The sequence below is a fragment of the Carlito syrichta genome, unplaced genomic scaffold, assembly GCF_000164805.1.
Source record: "Carlito syrichta isolate Samal-C Ts95f unplaced genomic scaffold, Tarsius_syrichta-2.0.1 Scaffold301698, whole genome shotgun sequence".
NCBI lineage: Eukaryota > Metazoa > Chordata > Mammalia > Primates > Tarsiidae > Carlito > Carlito syrichta.
Genome location: NW_007245794.1, coordinates 7,555 through 28,688, shown reverse-complemented (window position 1 = coordinate 28,688; position 21,134 = coordinate 7,555). Strand labels below are relative to the sequence as shown.

The 21,134-nt window shown below is 38.4% G+C and overlaps 1 protein-coding gene and 1 pseudogene across 2 annotated transcripts; both read left to right on the top strand.

Annotated features, from left to right (window-relative positions):
* The first annotated feature begins 5,845 nt into the window (after positions 1-5,845).
* Positions 5,846-6,292, top strand: LOC103257420 (annotated as a pseudogene). Its single transcript, XR_002481811.1, has one exon. The product of XR_002481811.1 is annotated as a 60S ribosomal protein L31 pseudogene (transcript).
* Positions 6,293-12,638: 6,346 nt separating this feature from the next.
* On the top strand, positions 12,639-20,680 carry OMD (osteomodulin). The gene is made up of 4 exons (XM_008055144.1): positions 12,639-12,898; positions 13,076-13,084; positions 18,884-19,831; positions 20,349-20,680. The coding sequence occupies exons 3-4, from the start codon at positions 18,889-18,891 to the stop codon at positions 20,678-20,680; spliced, it is 1,275 nt and encodes a 424-aa protein (XP_008053335.1). The 5' UTR covers positions 12,639-12,898; positions 13,076-13,084; positions 18,884-18,888.
* Positions 20,681-21,134: the final 454 nt, after the last annotated feature.

Genomic DNA, 21,134 nt, shown 5'->3' with positions numbered 1-21,134 from the left:
CGGCAGTCATGGCTGGGCGCAGTGGCTCATGTCTTTAATTCCAGCACTTTGGGAGGCCGATGTGGGAGGACTGCTTGAGCCCCGGAGGTTGAGACTAGCCTAGGCAATACAGCAAGATCTCGCCACTACAAAAATAATTTCAAAAATTAGCCAGGCACATCGGCATGCACCTGTACTCCCAGCAACTCAGGACGATGATAACATGTTTTGTTCAACTAACGTTTTGTTAGAAAGGTAATGGGGGAGATGGGGGAGACACGATTCCAGGCAGGGGCGGTACAGCATTTACACATTCTCCCCACCTCTGCATGGGTTTTTTCTGTGCACTCCAGTTTTCTCCCACATGGTAAAGACAAGCATGTTAGATTAACTGGCGTGCCCAAACGGTCCAACGTGGGTAAATGTGGGAGGATGTGTGAGTGTGCCCAGTGATGGGACGCCGTCCTGGCCAAGGTTGGTTCCCACCTTGCATCCTAAGCTGCCAGGATAGCCTCCAGCCACAATCAACCCTGAACTGGAGTAAGAGGATTGGAAAATAAATGAATGAATGAATACAGATTATTGTAAAATAATTCATAAAGCACATAATCACAACAAATGACAGTTTGAAAACGCTCACTCAGCAAACCCGCCATACTGTTATACCACCCACTAACACCAAGACCACTATCACACCAACTGATTCACCAAAGTTGGATAACTATTTGCTTTTTATTAATTTTTCTTAAATGGATATGTAGCTCACATTTATTTCAATATTTTAGATTAGAAGTGCTTTCGGTCTTTATTAGGAAGGCTAGTGATTATTTCATGACCAGAAATATGCTGTACAAGCTTAACACTTGTTTGTATCAATTAGCCTATGGTAATATTGGTTTTCTTTTATATCGTCTCACTTAAAGTCACAATTTCCAAGAACCCACTGACAGCATTAAGTGAGAACTTACTGTACAGCAGTCCCCCTTAAGCGGGGGCATATGTTTCAAGACCCCTCAAAGATGCTTGAAACCATGGACAGCACAGAACCTAACTGCCATCAAAGGAAACATATTTCTGTTCTTATCTTCCACCAACAAGTTTAATGACCTTTCCCTCTAACTAAACACTTATCATGCACTGTGGCTGTCACTTTTGCAGTTTGAGGTGTGACAGAAAACTAGCACAAATTTATTTTTCCTTCTTCACAATTTCACGGATAGGAGGTTTGTTTATCACATAGATCTTAGTAACCACAGCATTCCATTCTTTGTCTTTCCTTAGCAAGTTGAGACCTTTTACCTTTTCACTTAAGGGAAGCACTAGGTAGGTTGTCTTTGGCATAGGGTTACTGCAACATAAGCACTGAGATACTGCAGCAGTTGATCTGGTAACCCAGACAGCTACTAGGTGACTAACAGGAGGGGTGCCTATATGGTGTGGATGTACTAAACAAAGGGATGATTCAAGTCCTGAGCAAGACAAGAATTGAATGGCACAAGACTTCCTCACGCTATTTAGAAGAGCATGCAATTTAAAACTTAAGAATCGTTTATTTCTGGAATTTTCTATGTAATATTTTCATACCTTGCTTGATCACAGGTAACGAAAATGGGAAACCAAAACCTTGGATAAGGGGGGGGACTACTATAATTACTAACCTGAATAAACATAACTCACAGACATTCTGGTTTCTGGGTCCTTATATACCCCACTCCTAACCATACTTCCAATCATCTAATACTTTGAAAAAATTAAAAAAGAGTTCTTCACCTAAAGGGTATTTGTAGCAATGTTATATAATTTCACAGAAAATATGGAGGATATCAGGCCAATAAGTCTCAGGGGTGACTTCAAGGACTTTAACATAAGATTAAGCAAGAGGTCTAGATAAAAAGTGATATCTCTTAAAATAAGAAGAGGAAAAAAAGAAGGTGGCACAGAAAACCGAAGGCGCCACAAAAACTTGAGATCTGTAGCAGTCTCATTTAAACCACTTCACTTTAAGATGAGAAGACGAAAACTAACCCAAAGAGAGACAGGGGACTTCAGACCACTGACTCATGAAAAGCTGTGGGCATCCTGTGCTAGTTGGCCACTGTCACCCTACAGCTAGGTGGGTTCTCTGCTTATTTTAAAACACAGGCCAGGTGCAGTGGCTCAAGCCTGTAATCCCAGCACTTTGGGAGGCTGAGGCGAGAGGAGTGCCTGAGCCCATGGAATCAAGACCAGCCTGGGCAACATGGTGAGACCTCGTCTCTACAATAAATTAAAAAAAAAAATTAGCCGGGCGTGGTGGCGCGCACCTGTAGTTCTAACTACTTGGAAGGCTGAGGCGGAAGGATTGCCAGAGCCCAGCAAGTTGACACTGGGATGGCCATGAATGTGCCATGCACTCCAGCCTGGGCAACGGAGTGAGACTCCAATTCAAAAAATAAAAATAAAACACAAAATAGCTTATCTCCTATTGCCCATATATTTAAAATATATATAAATTTCAAAGTATTCTTCCTCCCCCCTCCCCAATAAGCCCATTAAATTTACTTGACAAATTACCTAATTTTCACCATAGGAGGGCAGTCTTATTCTAACATGCAGCAGAAGTTTAACAACAAAGACAACAAAGCCAGATACTTTAAAACTTACAATAATCTTAAAGCACTATTATTGCATTTTTAACATTTAGATAGTGACATCTAACTAGAAGCAAAAGTTTTTAACTAATAAAAAATATTTAGAAAAACAAAGAGTTGAAATATTTGCAAACTAGGACAAGTGGACTTCATATATTAAAGTATTTAAATCACTCCACAGTACCAGAAAATCTTAAAAAAAAAAAAAATGCTCCAAGTATTTACTAAGCCCATACTATGTGCCAAGAACAAACTAAGCAGTTTAAATGCAATATTTGAATACTAAGCATTCAATCATAACAAAATCTTATAATAGTAGAAATGGATACACTGACACCCCAAATTCTATGAAGATGCAAAAGATTTACAACAGTAAAAACAATTTAGAAAAATGACACAGTCAGAGGATATATATACTTTGCTTTTCATATTAGAATAAGACTGCCCTGTGGCAAAACTCACTGCAAAGCTACTGGAATTAGGAGAGCACAGGAATGGTGCAAGGCAGACACACAGATCAACGGGACAGGACTGAGAAGCCAGAGACAAACGTGCACATTTGTGGCTAACTGAGTCAACTTAGACCCTAACCTCACAGCACACACACAAATCAACTCGAAATAGAAAACAGACCCAAATCTAAGAGATAAAACTACAAAATTTCTGGAGGAAACAAAAATAAATCGTTAAGACTTTAGTTAGGCAAAGAGTTCTTAGACTTAACATCAAAAGCATGAACAATAAAAGATAAAAGTTGATAAGTTGAAATTCACAAAATTAATGTTTGTGTGTTAAAAAAACTACAAAGAAAATGAAAAGATGAGTCACAGACTAGAAGAAAAAATTACAAACCATATATCTGACAAATGACATATCTAGATTATATAAAGACTCCTTAATGACTCATAAGACAAATAACCTAATTAAAAACAGGCAAATTGACATACAGGTTTAATATAATTCCTATCAAATTTCCAGCAAGACTTCTTCTAGATAAGATTATCATAAAATTTATGTAGAAGAGCAAAGGAACTAGAAATAGCCAGAAGGAATACGTGAGAGAGGATCATTCTACTTGACTTCAAAACTTAAATTTTTAACTACAGTAATCAAGATTAGGTGACACTGTCAGAAAAGCAGGCATACAGATCAATGGAACAGAACAGAGAAGCCAGAAATAGCCAGATTCAGATAACTTATTTTTTTTACGTAAGCACCAAAAGCAATTTACTGAAGGAAAGTTACGTGAATAATTGGATATTCATATTTTTTAAAAACTTCAACCCTTATATAAAATTAGCCCAAAATGAATCATAAATTTAAAAGTAAAATGTAAAACTATACTTTTGGAAAATAAGATAGGCAAAAGGACCCAGGGCTTTGTAAAGAGTTCTTAGAAATGACATCAAAAGTATGATCCACAAAAGAAAAACAATTCAATAAACTGGACTTCAAAACTTTAAACTTTTGTTCTGTGAAAGATGCTGATAAGAAGATGAAAAGACAAGCAAAAGACTGGGAAAAAATATTTGCAAAGTGATGCCACAATAAAATATCACTATACACCTATCAGAATGACTAAAATAAAAATTTGTTACAGCATGTTGGTGAGCATGTACAGAAACTCAATCATTCCCACATTATTGGCAAAAAATGCAAAATAGCACAGCCACTCTGGGAAATAGCCCTGCGGGTTTTAGTAACTAAACCTGTGCTTACCATACAACCCAGCAATTACACTCCTGGTCATGTATCCCAGCGCAATGAAACTTTATTCACATAAAATCTATACATGAATGTTTACAACAACTTTATTAGTATTAGCCCCAAACTGGAAGAAACCATAAATTAGCCAAGCTTGATGGCGCACAACTGTAGTTCCAGCTATTTGGGACACTGAGGGGGAAGGATCGCCTGAGCCCAGGAAGTAAGGCTGTGGTGAACCATGATCATGCCAATGCACTCCAGCCTGAGTGGTAGAATGAGACCCTGACTCACAAATAGTAATAATAATAATAATAATGATAAATATAAATAAGCAAATAAAGAAATAAACCTTGAGACATGCATCAACCAGATACATTTCCAAAGAATTACACTGAGTGACAAAAGACATTTCCAAAAGGTTACACTTTCATTCCTATAACATTCTTGAAATACTGTAATGACACTATAGAAGATGAAAACAGACTAGTGGTTATCAGAGGCTAGGGATGAGATAGGGAAGGACAAGGGATTTGTGTAGCTGTAAAACTGTAACGTGACTTACAGGGATGGAAATGTTCTGTATTTTGACAACATCAACCTCAATATCCTGGTTGATATTGTACTATAGTTTTACAAGATGTTATCACTAGTGGGAAATAGGATAAAAGATACAAGAGATCTTTCCATATTATCTTTTATAACTGCAAGTGACTCTATAATAATCTCAAAATAAAAGTTTTAATTAAAAAGAAAATGATTGCACTAGAATCTAAAGTATAGGATAAATCAACACAGGGCCAGAACTATTTCCAGAACTATGAGGAAATAAAATTCTGTTTATTATAAACTACCTAGTCCGAGGTAAGATCGTATAGCAAAAAATGAACTAAGGCACTCCTCAAATGCCATTCTGCTTTGTGGTATCTCAGAATATGTTTTTAGGCTTTTTTAAAATCAAAGACAAACAAGCAAACTAATACCATGAAACCTTTGAGTCCAAAACACTTTTGCATCCTTTCACTGCCCATCCCCCAATTAATTCACACAGTTGATTATATGCTCCCCATATTAGAGGGTCTACTTATATACGAAGCTCTCACAAGCAATGAAAATAACATTATCTAATGATTCTGCCAAGTAAAATGCATCTTGTCACTCTCTCCTGTTTCTGAAAACACCATCACTTTGTACTTAGGGCCAATCCGTGTAGAAGAAACTTTGGGTCAACTGTGCTGACAATGATTTTTTAATTGCTTGTTTCTGTGAAGGTGGACAGTACAGGTTGCTTCACCTGCCTGTGAGTCCTCTCTCACTCTCTCTGTAGTCTGTGATGGGCAGCGTGTTGGCTTTTAGAAAACTCTTCTCTCTGCACCCAATCCTTCTCACGTGGTGAGCTTCTAGGATGTTTGCTAGTTTTGTTATGACGCATTTTCATCTCATGTGGTTCATGGGAGCTAACTGGAAAAATGACCAAACAACAGTCCAACTGACTGGATACTAAAGAGTCACAAAATTTCCTTTAGTTTTTCCAACTTGGGTAGGGCAGGATGGCACCCGCCAAGAAGGGTGGCGAGAAGAAGGGCCGTTCTGCCATTAACGAGGTCGTGGCCCGAGAATACACCATCAACATTCACAAGCACATCCATGGAGTGGGCTTCAAGAAGCGTGCCCCTCGGGCACTCAAAGAGATCCGAAAATGTGCCATGAAGGAGATGGGGACTCCAGATGTACGCATTGATACCAGGCTCAACAAAGCTGTCTGGGCCAAAGGAATAAGGAATGTTCCATACAGTATCCATGTATGGTTGTCCAGGAAACGAAATGAGGATGAAGATTCACCAAACAAGCTTCATACTTTGGTGACCTATGTCCCTGTTACCACTTTCAAAAATCTCCAGACAGTCAGTGTGGATGAGAACAAATCACTGATTGTCAAGAACATCAAATAAAGTTATAAAACTGCTTTCAAAAAAAAATTTTTTTTCTTTTAAACAAAGAGTTATTTCCTCAGAACCCAATTAAAGAGAAGGTAGAATTACTATTTACATATGATCCACATGCACCTGAAAAATCCAAGATAATCAAGTGAAAAATTGTAACACATAGTCAAATATATAATAACGAACAAGAAATTGGTATTTATAATCTATTTTAAAGCTCATAAAAACAATAAGAAAGAAATTTACACAATGGGAAAATGAGTAAAAAATATCAACGGGCATACCTCAGAAGAGAAAATCCAGATGGCTGAAAGACATTTGAAAAGATGCTCAACCTCCTCAGTACTGATCATATATATATATATATTTTTTTGAGTTGGAGTCTCACTCAGTCGCCCAGACTGGAGGGCAGTGGCCACTCCCGGCCACCACAGCCTCCACCTGCTGGGCTCCGGCGATCCTTCCGCCTCAGCCTTCTGAGTAGCCGGAACTATAGGCGCGACCACGCCCTGCTAATTTTCTGATTTATTGTAGAGATAAGGCCTCGCCAAGTTGCCCAGGCGGGTCTCGAACCCGCGGGCTGAGGCAATCCACTCATCTCGGCCTCCCACAGCGCGGGATTACAGGCTGAGCCGCCGAGCCCGGCTCATATTTACTTTTTATATATGAAGTACAATGCTACTGAATCTATCACACACAAGAATAAAGAGATGGCAAACTAAAGAAAATAAATCACCCTTAATATAAAACCGATGCATAGCTTTCCATCAGCCACTAATAGCGTCAGTGCTCGGGAACTATGAGATCAAGTCAAGCCAAGCAAGGTGGCGGCGGCGGCAGCAGCAGCCAGCCCCACAAGCGCGAGGCGTCGGCAAACTCGGAGAAAGAAGAGCGAGGAGGGCAGCAAGGAGCCCGACGTTCAGGCTACGGCATTGGACGACGTGGCGAGTCCACAGGCAGAGCACAGTGGAAGGCTGCAATACTGAGAAGCACCCTCAATCGCTGCAGAGTCGAGTATAAGGAAACGGGGCATTTCAAAGTTGACAGAGGAAAGGCAGGTGAATTCAATTAATGCCCTCTGGGACACCTGGACAGCCATCCCGCAAAATATTCACTGGGATCACATCTCATACCTTACAATAAGAATTGTAAATTCTAGTCGGGCTCGGTGGCTCCGCCTGTCATCCCGCGCCTCTGGGAGGCTGAGGTGAGTGGATGGCCTGAGCCGCGGGTTCGAGACCCGCCTGGGCAGCGAGACCTCATCTCTGCAATAAATCAAAAATCAGCCGGGCGTGGTAGCGCGCGCCTGTAGTTCCGGCTCCTCGGAAGGCTGAGGCGGAAGGATCGCTGGAGCCCAGCAGGTCGAGGCTGCGGGGCCGGGAGCGGCCACTGCACTCCAGTCTGGGCGACAGAGTGAGACTCCAACTCAAAAAAAAAAGAATTGTAAATTCTAACCATATCAAATTTTCAAATGCAAAATATGAAAACTTTAAATAAAGAAACCATAATGGCCCTAGATGGACGAACTATGGAAACCATGAAAGAATTTTTCACAAAAGTCAGAGGATGGTTAAGAAGAGATGGATAAACTCAACTACATAATAAAAAGTCTTCATGGCAAAATAAAAAGACAAATGACAAACTGGAAATCAATACTCAGTGTCCCTAATACATAAAGAACTCCTAACAGCCATTAAGAAAAAGACCCTCAACACAATAGAAAAGAAAGTAAAAGATATACACAGTTTCAGAAAAAGATGCATACATGGCTGTAAAATATAAAGAGATAATCAACCAGACTCACAGTACCAGAAATAGAAACTCAAACTTCCCATCAGATGACCAAAAGATAAAAATCTGATAGAATGGTACCAGGAAGATTTAACCGTTAAGGGTGCTGCTTCAAATGGTCTCTGAGGAGAGCAATCATATTTATGCCCGAGGATTGATCCCTCAAGACACACTAGCATGCATGTGCAGTCACTTATAAAAGATTAGCTCATCACTGTTTACATTAGAACAAGAGTAGAAACTTGTCATATTTCATGCAAGAATTCTTTTTGAGAGATAATGGGCTTTGTGTTTGCAAAAAACAAACAGTCTCAATCTGTTGCCCAGGCTGGAATGCAGTGGCATGCTGATGGCCAATGCAGCCTCAACCTGCTACGCTCAAGCGATTCTTCCACCTCAGTCTTCCAAGCAACTGGAACTAAAGGTGTGCGCCACCACATCCGGCTAACTTTTTGATTTATTGTAGAGACGAGGTCTCACCAAGTTGCCCAGGCTGGTCTCGTACCCCTGGACTCAGGCAATCCTCTCACCTCTGCCTCCCATATAGCAGTGGCTTGAGCCACCACGCCCAGATGAAATAATGATTTTTAAATATACATACTTGCTTCTATATGTATATTTCCTCCTCTGGAAGGATTCAAAAGAAAAGGACAAGATTGTATTCAGATGATTCAGATGATGAATTAGGGATAAGAACTAGTCATTTCTTCTTCTCCTCTTCTATCTTCTGTAAACTTTAGCCAACTAGTCACTGTCTGTCTTCTTTTCTCAATGTTTCTGTATTCATGTTTTTATGTTAATAAATGTTTGTTCCACATACAGGACATATGAGGACACTGATAAGCTGATCAGGGAGCTGACAGCAAGAAAATTAACCCCTGGATCGGTACAGGGACAATTCTATAGAGGCATCTTTCCTCCAACAGGCTGGAAATTAGAAAAATACTCAGAAAATGGAGAAAAGGATGAGCACTGGAGGGTATTGTGCATCCATTCATTCAAATATTTACTGAGTACCCACTAAGAGCAGACAATCTGGGGACATGGCAGCTATTAAGAGATAGTCTATCCAGAAAGAAGAAATCAGACAAAAAATTACCATCACAACTGATTACAACAACTGAATATAGTAGGGGAGCAAGCCAGGTCTGAAAAATAGATAGGAGTTATCTGGCAACAAGATGGAGATAGAGAAAGCTGGGGAGAGGGAAGAGGGCGTGCACAAGAGAGTGAAACCTGCATTCTCAGAAGCAGCAGCTCACACAAAGGTATTGTGAGGCAGAAACATGGCAAAAACTGGCTCAAAAAGCAGCCAGTGTGGGGACAGCCCAGAAACCAGACTGGTGCAAGTTGAACATGCAAAGAATGGGGAAGAGGTAGGCCAAGGTCAGAACCTTCCCACCCTGGAAAGTCAATGTTTGAAAGTTTTTAAAAATGAAGCACTACTGGAGGATTCTAAGCGGAAACTGTATAATCAGACAAAATTTTATATAAAAAAAGAAGAAAATTGGTTGGAAAAGGAGATGTGAACATAGGGTGAAAAGTCAAGACCCTACAAAGAATATCTAGGTGAGAGATGACTGTGGAGCAGAGACATGGACAGAACAGAAAGAGCAGGGTGTGGGACACAAAAGATTCAGGAACAGATCCAACCTGAGTCAGGGAGAAGAGGTATTTAGCTCAGTAGTTCTCAAGTGCTAGCGGCACCTGGGATGCTTGTTAGAAATGTAAGTTCCTGGGCCCATGCTCAAAGATTCTGATTTCACAGGTCGAACACAGAGAGATGCTAGAAGCTGAATTCTTGACATGCAACCCTGGTAATTCTGATGCCAATGGACCAATCTTGGGACAGCACTGATTCAGAGGACTCCCAAACTTTTGGCTTATACAAGAGAGTGGTTGGGGTTGGGATGGGGGCATCATTTACAGAAAACGTGACACAAAGAAATGGACCATGTTTAGTGTTTGGACTGTTTCTGTAGGGCTGCCCAAATGGCCTTCCTGATGAACACAGCTCCACTAAATGTCACATCTGCCTATCAGATACGATTCCATTTGAAATGCCAAGAGGTAGATACTGCTGTGATGCTGGCACTAGTTCACTGCCTGCCCGTGAGGACACTGCCCAGATCACCAGGTCCCCAGCCAAGCTGGTCTTTTGCCCCCGACACCAACCTGGTTTGCCAGCCCTACAACGTTCAGTTAACAAAAGCTAAGCCGTCTAAAATGGTGTCTGCCTCCCCTTTTTGAAAATTAATGACTTTACTCTTTTAGAGTGGTTTTAGGCTCACAACAAAACTGACCAGCAGATACAGAGGCTTCTCAGGTCCCTTTCTTTGCTGAGCACTTCCTTTTTCTAGTGCTACATGATGCGTCCAGGCCCATCCTACACGTCCCCTGCCCCAGTCCTCCTGGAATCCGTCATTTATCTACAGAGCAGTCCAGGTTCTTTTCACTGGAAAATACGTGTTAGAAGCCAAGATCTGTGCACCGGCTGCGCTTGCTGCTGCTGGTGAGCCTTGACTTCCAGGTCCTCTCAGCCAACAGAGCAAGATCTATGTGTGTACTAACCACATATATGTAACACAACCATAGTTACATTTATTCTTTTAACATCTGAACCTACATTAAGTGAAATACGAGTCCATACTGATGTCTTCAACTCTAACCTCTGACCACATGGGTCATTCTCACCACCGCACCTCGCTTACTTATCGGTAACTCCCACTCTGACAATGAGACACCTGGCTCCCCCATCTGCCACACAATAACTTAATGGTTCCATTCCAGTCCACAGGTGCTGCAGTACCTGAACAGCTGACCCATAGCCCTGTGCCTCATTCATCTTGATCCCTCTACCGTGCTTTCTTCTCATCACTGCAGTCCACACTGTTTACATGGATTTTGTTTTCCTCCTCTATAACAACAGAGACTCTCCCAGAACCTACAACTGCCTTAGACAAAACAGATGAGTAGAACAAATTGTTATGTGTATTATGTTAATTAAGCAAGTCTCAGAAGGACCTTTCCTAGTGAGCACTATCAGATTCAGCTTTGAGACACTATCTATTTCATTCAAACTATAATTACAGCATATAATTTACATCTTTCATTAGTTCAACTGACATCTCTCCCCATTTGCTACAACTGTAACTACCTAACTAAAACAGTAAACTATGACTCACATCCTTTTTCCTTTCAGTCCTGACTCTAACCTCCCCTTACTCCTATCCCCTGCCAACTTAAACCTCCCAGACACTGCCAACCTAGTTTAAATTTTCTAGAAAATTATTATTCTGTGTGCTGTAGCTATCTATTAATAAGTATTTTTTCACATTTGTTAGAAACATGAGTAACATAATCACTATAAGAAGTTCAGATCACTGAATTAATGAAGAATTACATAAAAATTAAGCCACTGATTTTAAAGTAATCCTCCAAAAGAAGACTGTGAAGGCATGTAAAATAACTTTTGGAAGAAGTATACAGATTTGCTCTTTTTTCCTCAGTGTGGAAGCCTGAGGTTTAAGAACAAAGACACTAACAGAAAACATATGGAACAGATCAGTAACAAGATGGAATCTTGGCTCAAATGTGGTCTGCCACATTCTACATACCAATGTCTCAAATAATAGACTAGACTTTTACAATACTGCCAGAGCATCACTTGAAACATTGTATACTTTTCTTGAATGTGAAATATAACAAAATAAATCCTGTGAGTTCTTTGTAAAAACTTAATGAAAAACACTACTTTGAGGAAACAAAAACGAACTCCAGGATTCACTTTACCATATTAGTTTATAAAAGCTTAAAAGAATCCCCCTGTCCCTGCAAATGAACTCAAAGTCCACTGCCAAAAGACACAAGTCAACTCTGTTTAAAATATGAAAATATTAGCATAAAATTTCACATTTAAAGCAGTTAGCTGTTACTCTTTAAAAGAGATAGCTCAGTGAAATGAGGAAATTTTCTAAATCTACAAAATAAAGGCAATAGTTATTAGGCAACAGAAGCTTTTCATTCTGTTTTATTCACTACTACACAATTATTTTTGTGTAATACTAAAAACAGGCAAAACAGAGATATACGAGTGCAAGGTATTGACATCCAAGCCAAGAGATTAGTTTTTATTTCAAAGGATATTAGAAGGCATTCTAGCAGGTATATTTGGTAGCAAGGTGAAAAAGAAAATAGCTGATAGAAAAGAAGGGGTCTTTGTTCAGAAAGACATGTATTTAATCTGTGTAACCAATAATAATCTACTGCACATTTTAAGAATAAACTAAATGTGAAATGCTATATTTCTAACCCTGATTCCTTGTTTTAATGAAGGGAAGCTTTGATGTGAACATAGGTGTCGTGCAACCAAGGGACTCAAGAAATCTTGAGTTCCACCTTAAACTGCTGAGACATTGGGTTCCCTGTGGACCTTAATTTGAAGAATTCTTTGGCATGAAAATGAAAATAAAAACAGTAATCAGTACATGCTGTTTCATTTAGTTCTGTTTGCCTTTCACATTAGAGGAAATTCTTGCCACACCTCAAACCAAAATTAAGGGGGAAAGAAAAGAGTAAGCCACATAAATCTGACCAAAAACACAAGCATCTTTATTTGAATCCACAAGGTTTTATATAATGAAAAGAAATACATAATTTTAATTCAACCCAAGTGTTTTCCAAGCAGATTGTATTTGCTTAAATTGCTACAGTAATTCAAGAGACAGCCCTGTCTGGACACAGAGTTACTGTGGATTTTTAAGAGACTCAGTTAAAGAATTTAGGAATTTCTGATTCATTAGAAGGATTTGCAAAATCATCAACCCCTGAAAACTAAAGCAAATTCAACAGGTATGATGATAAAATAATTTTCAATGTTTTTAAAGAATGTATTCCTACTGTTTAAGTAAAAAGAGTATACTGGATTTGTTTAATATAAAAATAGATTGCATGTTTCATAAAAGCACAATTTTTGGAAGCAAAATCTGGTGAAAAGTTACATTAAAATTGATTAGGCAAAGTGTTCAGGAAAAGAAAGTAGTAAAGTAAGTTTACTTTTCTTAAGATTTCTAAACAAAGATTTAGTTTTGTTCAGATTTTTTTTACTTTGAAAGGAAAGGTTCTCAGGTTAAAGAAATCAATGTATTTCTTGGCTTTCTTTTTCTTCTCAATTTTAAATGACAAAGAACCAAGTAATGCCTTTAAGCTATACATCTGAGTGGTGCTAGTGATTCTGGTTGTATGGAAGATGAGCATTTGTACCAATTTCACTCAAGATTTTCTCAAAATGTCTCTATTGATCAAACCCTGATACAGAATGTTTTTGTTTTCATTTACCTCTTTCTCAAAAGGAATACAATATGAGTGTTCTATCTAGTCTATTGAAGGATCTAGTTACTTGGGTTTCAGTTCATTGATTTAATTGTAATATAGCTAAAAATGATTGAGACAGTCATATTTTTTATAACAAAAGAATTTTACAAAGTTAAGTTTAAAGCTGTTTTATAAAAAACATGAATTACATACTAATACTTAGTTTCTTACATGCTAGGTACTATGGCATACCAATAAATAATGTCTTTAAAATAATAAAATATTATGAGGATTTTACTTTAAAATTTCCAGAATGAAGTAAAGTATGCATCATTTTTATTAACAATTTCAATTAGACTTTGTCTTGATGAAAATATGGGTGCTTTTCTCTAAGTAAGAGAAATGTTACCATATAGGTGCCATTACTGCTATAATATGAAAAATTCACATTAATGGATACTTTCTAAACTGGTAATATATATTTTACTTTGCTTCCAACTTTCTTTTTCACATGTTACTTTTCTACTAGACCTGCACTAGGAAAGTGAGGAATACAGTATATTGTGATAGAAAAATACTCAGTAGAGAAAAGAAGTCAAGCTTTCACTATCTTCATTTGAAGAAATCACAATGGTGAAATAAATGTCTAGAAATAATCAACATTCATAGAGATAAGCACTGCTAACAAGGTGTAATTTATAACTTACTAATTCAATAATTCATCCAACAAATCTTTGAGAACTTATAACAATGCATTGTACTTGATTCTATTAAATATTAGGTCAATAATCGAGATGATTTGACAATGAATTATTCTCTATTGCTGTGAGTTATCCTATAGGAAACAAAGCATAGAATGTAGAATATGAAAAGCAGAAGTAACAAAAACCAGCTTAGCAAATAGTCGAGAAGAGACTAGTTGGAATAAAACGTGTTTAAAACGAAATAAGAGATCATTGTAACATGGAAAATTATCATGGGAAAAGAGCAAGAGAGATTAGAAAATAATGGGGCTACAGATGGAAAGAGGATGGATTTCGGACCAGAAAACTGCAAGTATTCAAAAGTAAGTGGGACCAGATTGCACTACAGGGTTAGGAATGTGGAGAAAGTAGGCAAGAATGTTTAAAATAAGTTCAGGTCTAGAAACAAAATTGCTCTTTAAGGAAAGACTGTCTTCTTAGGTGCCCACAAAGACCAAAAACAAACAACAGAAAGAATCCCTTTATTTTCAGAGAGGCCCCAAACATGATGTCTCGATTCCAGGCCTCCTCTTTTCCCAACTATTTTCTCATACTTGTTGAACAATAGCCTCTGATTCTCAAATGTAAGGTTGCTAACTGATGATTGCAAATGTTTTTAACACAAGGCTAAGATTCAAGTAGAGTTTTCATGCACAATGCTCTTTTCAAAGTTCAGCTGTGCAACAGCCAGCGTCAGAATTGTGTGGGTTGGCCCAGCGCGACTGCATGTCCCTCTTCCTCCACTTGTGTATTTTGGGAACACAGCAACCTTACAGAACCCAACTCCGATGGCTGTAGTGAGACTGAAATGAAGGATAGCAAGCTTTAAAAAGTTAGAATGGGGCAACCCCCTCGGGTCCCCTACCACTGTGGGAACTTTTCTGTCCTCTCAATAAATCCTGCTTTAAAAAAAAAAAGTTAATATGCAAGAGGAAAAAAACAAGAAAAGTGCTGCACACAGTGGCTTACACCTGTAATCCCAGCACTTGGGAGGCAGAGGTGATGCCTGAGCCCAGGGGCTCAAGACCAGCCTGGGTAACTTAGCAAGACCTTGTCTCTACAATAAATCAAAAATTAGCCAGGTGCGGTAGCACACTCCTGCAGTTCTGGCTACTTGGAAGGCTAAGGTAGAAGGAGCACCTGAGCCCAGCAGGCTGAGGCTACAGTGACTGTGAGCCTGCCATTGCACTCCAGACTGGGTGACAGAGTGAGACTCTGACTCAAAAAAAAAAAAAGTTAATATGCTATGCTATACTGAGTACAATATTAGAAAATTATACATAAAATATCATCAATGAGTATAAAATGTATAGGATGTTCTACATCCATTTCTGTTACTCTCCCAAAGTTTGGATCAAATGATGTCTATAAAAGACTTCCCTGTCTCCCAAGCAGGGTTAAGCCACTGGGCCCACAGCATTGCCTGTCTCTACTACAAACCATGCTACCCTTGGCCTTAGGTTAGGGTTTGCTTTGTTGTGTCCCTCTCCTCCACTCAACAGTTTACTCTTCAGAGAGACCATGACTTCGTGTTCTCTATCAACTTAGTACAACGACTCACCCCTATAAATAATTTAAGACAACTGCAAACTTAAGTAACCCAACCAAACTACAATCTTTGTAAAACCTCTACTAAGTACATTCACATAGAGTAGAGTATAGCAGGTAAATGAACATCCCAAGCAGACCCTTTGGAAACTTCTAGCCCATAACTCCTGTCTATCTCGTCCCCAAGATTCTCCTACTTCACCCATGAACACTGCAGTGTGACAATCACAGCTCAAATATGCAAATTCATTAAATGAGGCATTCATATCCAGACTGCAAATTCCTGAGGTCAGAATTTAGGCCCTCCAGCCCCTGGATTTATAACAGCAGTCCAATTTTGCACCTTTAACAGTTAACCACTATGTCCTAAACACTTCAATCTCTGTTGCTTCTGTGTTTTTACTCATCTCCTCTGTCTGAAAAACTTCTTCCCCACCTCCAAAAGAACCCTAACATTCCTTCAAAGACTAAATCAAATGCCATGTCCTCCATGAATCTCATGGAAAAGAAAAATGAATGTAATATATTTAGACTTTCAAAAAGAAACATCATGCGTTTCAAAATCACATATTGTTCAAAAAATTGCTATTTTGGCATTTCCCTGTATGTAGGGATAAATATCAGGAAATATATTGGAATAAATGATCATTTGATCTAAAAAAAGGAAGCAAAGTCATTACACAAAAGCAGTAACAGGGAATTAAGTTTTAGAGGCTTGAGAGAGGAAAGGTACGAAAGAGGACAGAGGGAATGAGAAGGGTCTAAGAAAACGTGGCCGCGCAGCACTTGGAGTCAGTGGCCATGAATTGAGAGAGACCAGTCAGCATGAGGCTGTTTGTCACTCGCCACATTCAGCTGCGTGAGTCAGGGTGCGACTAGGTGAAGGAGTTCAGTAACTAGGGTTGGTGCTTTCCAGATACCAGGACCCGGAAAATGAAGGGTGTGTGCAAAGGAGTCAGGATAGTGACGAACTATGAGGTCCAAGGTGGTAAGAATGAATGAGGTCGAAGTTGGGAGGTATGGATAGGGGTCAGCAAAAAAAAAGAGGATCAATACGTTTTAGATTCCATTGAAACTGAAGAATTATCACAGAGTTAATACACAGAAATAATGGTCAGAATGGGAGATTCTCCTACAATGAAGAATATGAGGGGTTGCAGTAATAGAAATGACAAGGTCCAGGTTGTAGGTACCTGGGAACAAATGGTGAGGAAGAATGTCACTGGAGAAAAAGAGATCAAGGGTCTCTAACTCTGCTTGAATAACTACTTCAAATCCCAAAAAACTCACGTTTATTTACATCCTATGTATCCTTAGTTTCTGACAAGAAAAGAAACAAGAAACTGAGATGTTTCTCAATCTTTCTCAAATGGGGTACTGTCAGAAAAAATTATTTAAGTATTTTCTCAAGTTTACCAGTGACAAAAAATAGCTAGTACCATCCTAGAAGAATAGGCGATAATAAGTCTTCATTATATACAATGATCGGCCATTCATTCTCTCATGAAACCCTAGATGAGAAAGGTAGAGAGAAAGTTTTTATAAATAAAAGAGGTATTTTTAAAAACCTTTTTCCTGTTAATATACTCATCCCATCTGGATAGCAGTTTTCAATTTGCAAAGTACTTTAACATACATATCTCATATGATCTTAACAATTACCAGGTGAGCTAAGCAGGCAAAATACAAGATAAAGCAGATGAGATAAGCAGCCAAGCTATGATTCAGTTACTATCGCAATTCTTGTTTTATTGATGAGGCAAGAAGCAGGTAAGGTAAGTGACAGGACTGAAATGCAGGCTTTATGAAGGCTCCTTATCCAGGACATAACCTACCCTTTGCTACAACTTCAAGTTTCAACACAGAAAGGTGTGAATTGTCTGTGACGCCTTCCCCCTACAATCCCACTCCACACAATATCCTCCTGCTGCACTGCACTGCATGTCTCTCTGACTCTGCAGTAGATGTTAAACTCCTCGGAACAGTTTCCAGAATCCAATTATTTTGTCCCCAACTCTGCTTGAATAACTACCTCAAATCCAAAATACATAATGATACCCGCATTCTACAAAGTTTAAGTACTTTGTATACTAACACAAATATTAATATCTGTATATCTAGAACTTAAATATATTAGTGCAAAAGGGAAGCCAAGAAGAAAATGTAAAGATCAATCTATTAGAAACTTAAACTTTGCAGAACATAAATCTTGCATGTATTTTGGACTTCAAGCAGTTATTCAAGCAGAGACAGAGACAAAAGAAATGGATTCTGGAAACTGTTTCATGAGGAAAATATGATGGTGCAGTTAAGGCTTGGACAGAAAACACTAAGAGTAAACATACAAATACCTCTCAAGTTATTACATAAAAGGGAGTATTCTCCACGTTCTTCTGAAGGACAGAAAAGGGTATCAGCAAATAGAGGTTGTAGAATCTTAGGCTGGGAGTGGTGGCTCACACCTATAATCCTGGCACTTTGGTGGCCGAAGCAGGAGGACCCAGGAGTTTGAGATCAGCCTAGGCAACATAGTGAGACCTGTCTCTACAAAATATCAAAAAAATATGGTGGTGCATGCCTGTAGTCCCAGAAGCCCAGCTAATTGGGAAGCTGAGGCAGAAGCACCGCCTGAGCCCAGGAAGTCGAGACTGAGGTGAGCTATGATTGTGCCATGGCACTCCATCCTGGGTAACAGAGTAAGACTCTGACTGCAAACAAAACAAAAAAGAAAGAAAAAAGTTGTAGAATATCCTAGGCAAAAGCACTCTAACTGAAATATAGGACTCTGTCTCTCACAGGTAGCAAAAATCATTAAAGGACGGAGTAAGTTATAAGAACATCTAGCATTTATAGTGGTGGAAGCATTCGATTCTAGTTGAGTGATGTTATGCTATCACTGTAGATCTACACTCAAGAATGCAATATAAACGGAGAGTCTCTTAAAAGATGGTTACTTAGTAGAAAAATCTAAAACATCAGACTTTTGACTCTGGTTCGATGCAATGTGACTTTTTAAAGAAAATTCCATCTCACTGGTACTTAAGCATGAATTTTGGTTTGAGCATCACCCATTCTTTCTGGACATTCTTTTATATAGACATAGGTTAATACATTATGTATACTGTAAATTTATATAAGAATTATTCTGAGTTTACTCACTTTTTCCAAAATGTTTCCTTTTCCCCTTGCAATAGGGAAAAAGAGAGAGAGAGAGAGAGAGAGAGAGAGAGAGAGAACATGGGTTTTTCAAGCCCAGTATGTGTCCTTTTCTTCTTTTTTGGAATCAAAGTATATTGCCAATATGAAACGTACCAATGGGATGAAGACAACTATGACCAAGAGCCCGATGATGATTACCAAACAGAATTGCAATTTCGTCAAAATATAGAATATGGAGTTCCTTTTCATCAGTATACTTTAGGCTGTGCCAGAGAATGCTTCTGTCCAACTAACTTTCCATCATCAATGTACTGTGATAATCGCAAACTCAAGACTATCCCAAATATTCCAATGCACATTCAGCAACTCTACCTTCAGTTCAATGAAATTGAGGCTATAACTGCAAATTCATTCATCAACGCAACTCATCTTAAGGAAATTAACCTCAGCCACAACAAAATTAAATCTCCAAAGATTGATTATGGAGTGTTTGCTAAGTTTTCAAATCTACTACAACTTCATCTAGAACATAACAATTTAGAAGAATTTCCATTTCCTCTTCCTAAATCTCTGGAAAGACTCCATCTTGGTTACAATGAAATCTCCAGACTGCACACAAATGCCATAGATGGGCTAGTAAACTTGACCATGCTTGATCTCTGTTATAATCATCTTCAAGATTCTATGTTAAAAGGCGAAATCCTTGCCAAAATGGAAAAACTGATGCAGCTCAACCTGTGTAATAACAGATTAGAATCAATGCCTCCTGGTTTGCCTTCTTCACTGATGTATCTATCTTTAGAAAATAATTCAATTTCTTCTATACCAGAAAAATACTTTGAAAAACTTCCAAAACTTCATGCTCTAAGAATGTCACACAACAAACTGCAAGACATCCCATATAATATTTTTAATCTTTCCAACCTTATAGAACTCAACGTTGGACACAACAAACTGAAGCAAGCATTCTATATTCCAAGAAATCTGGAACACTTATACCTAGAAAACAATGAAATAGAAAGTATGTAAAATTTTTAATGTTTTTTAAAGAGAAAAAGAATGATATTCTGACCCAGTAAAGAAAAAAAAAATTAACGATCTATGCTTTAGACATGACTGGAAATGTTTGTCTTGAAGCTAGCAGGTAATGGCCCCAGAGAAATATAAGCTATTTGGCTTACAGTCTTTTCTATTAAATCTTATCACTGTAAATATTGAGAAATAACACTGTAGGTATATAAAAAATTATGAGTATCCTGAGTAGTGGGACCGTAGATGATTTTTACTTTTGAAATTGTTCTACTAAGAATCTACTACTTAAATACTCAGAAAAAAACCAATGAAGTCATATTTATTTCAGTAATATAGAACTCATTTATTTCATTTTATTATTTTATAAATGTAAAAAGTTAAACCTGATTCTACTTATAAGAATTTTAATTAATAAAATCACATCTCATATAAGATGAAACCCACATAGAATCATGGATATAATTATGAACATGATACAGGATTAATGTTTAACTTGTATTTTTCAGAGATGAATGTTACAGTGATGTGTCCTTCTATTGAACTGCTACATCACCACCATTTAACATACCTCCGTGTGGACCAAAATAAGTTAAAAGAACCAATAAGCTCATATATCTTCTTCTGCTTCCCTCATATACATACTATTTACTATGGTGAACAAAGAAGCCTGAATGGTCAAATGATACAACTGAAGACACAGGTTTACAGGCGATTCCAAGATGATGATGACGATGACAGTGATGAGCACAGTGAGCCTGAGGGCGCTCACGAAGACCACGAGCAAGGAGGAGAAGGGCAGTTTGACCCTTATTACGACGAAGTTCAAGAATGGCGATAGGCTGTAGGGGTGCACACTGATGACTTTACAAAACCTTATTACTCAATATAGTAAATCTAACTGAACATGCATTGCTCAAAGTAATATATTTAGAATTATGTATTATTATAAGAGCAGAATTGAAGTTGTTGATAACATGTGCCTCACTACACAGGAACAGAATTTACTCAAAATAATAAAATCTTTAGAAATATTAATGAGAATGACAAGTAGAAGTCATAAAATAAACTTTAATGGTGTCTTATACTCTTTTTTTTTTTTTTTTGAGTTGGAGTCTTACTCTGTTGCCCAGACTGGAGTGCAGTGGTCTCTCCCGGCCACTGCAGCCTCGACCTGCTGGGCTCTGGCGATCCTTCCGCCTCAGTCTTCCGAGTAGCCGAAATTACAGGACTGCGCTACCACGCCTGGCTGATTTTTTTATTTATTGTAGAGATGAGGTCTTGCTGCCCAGGCG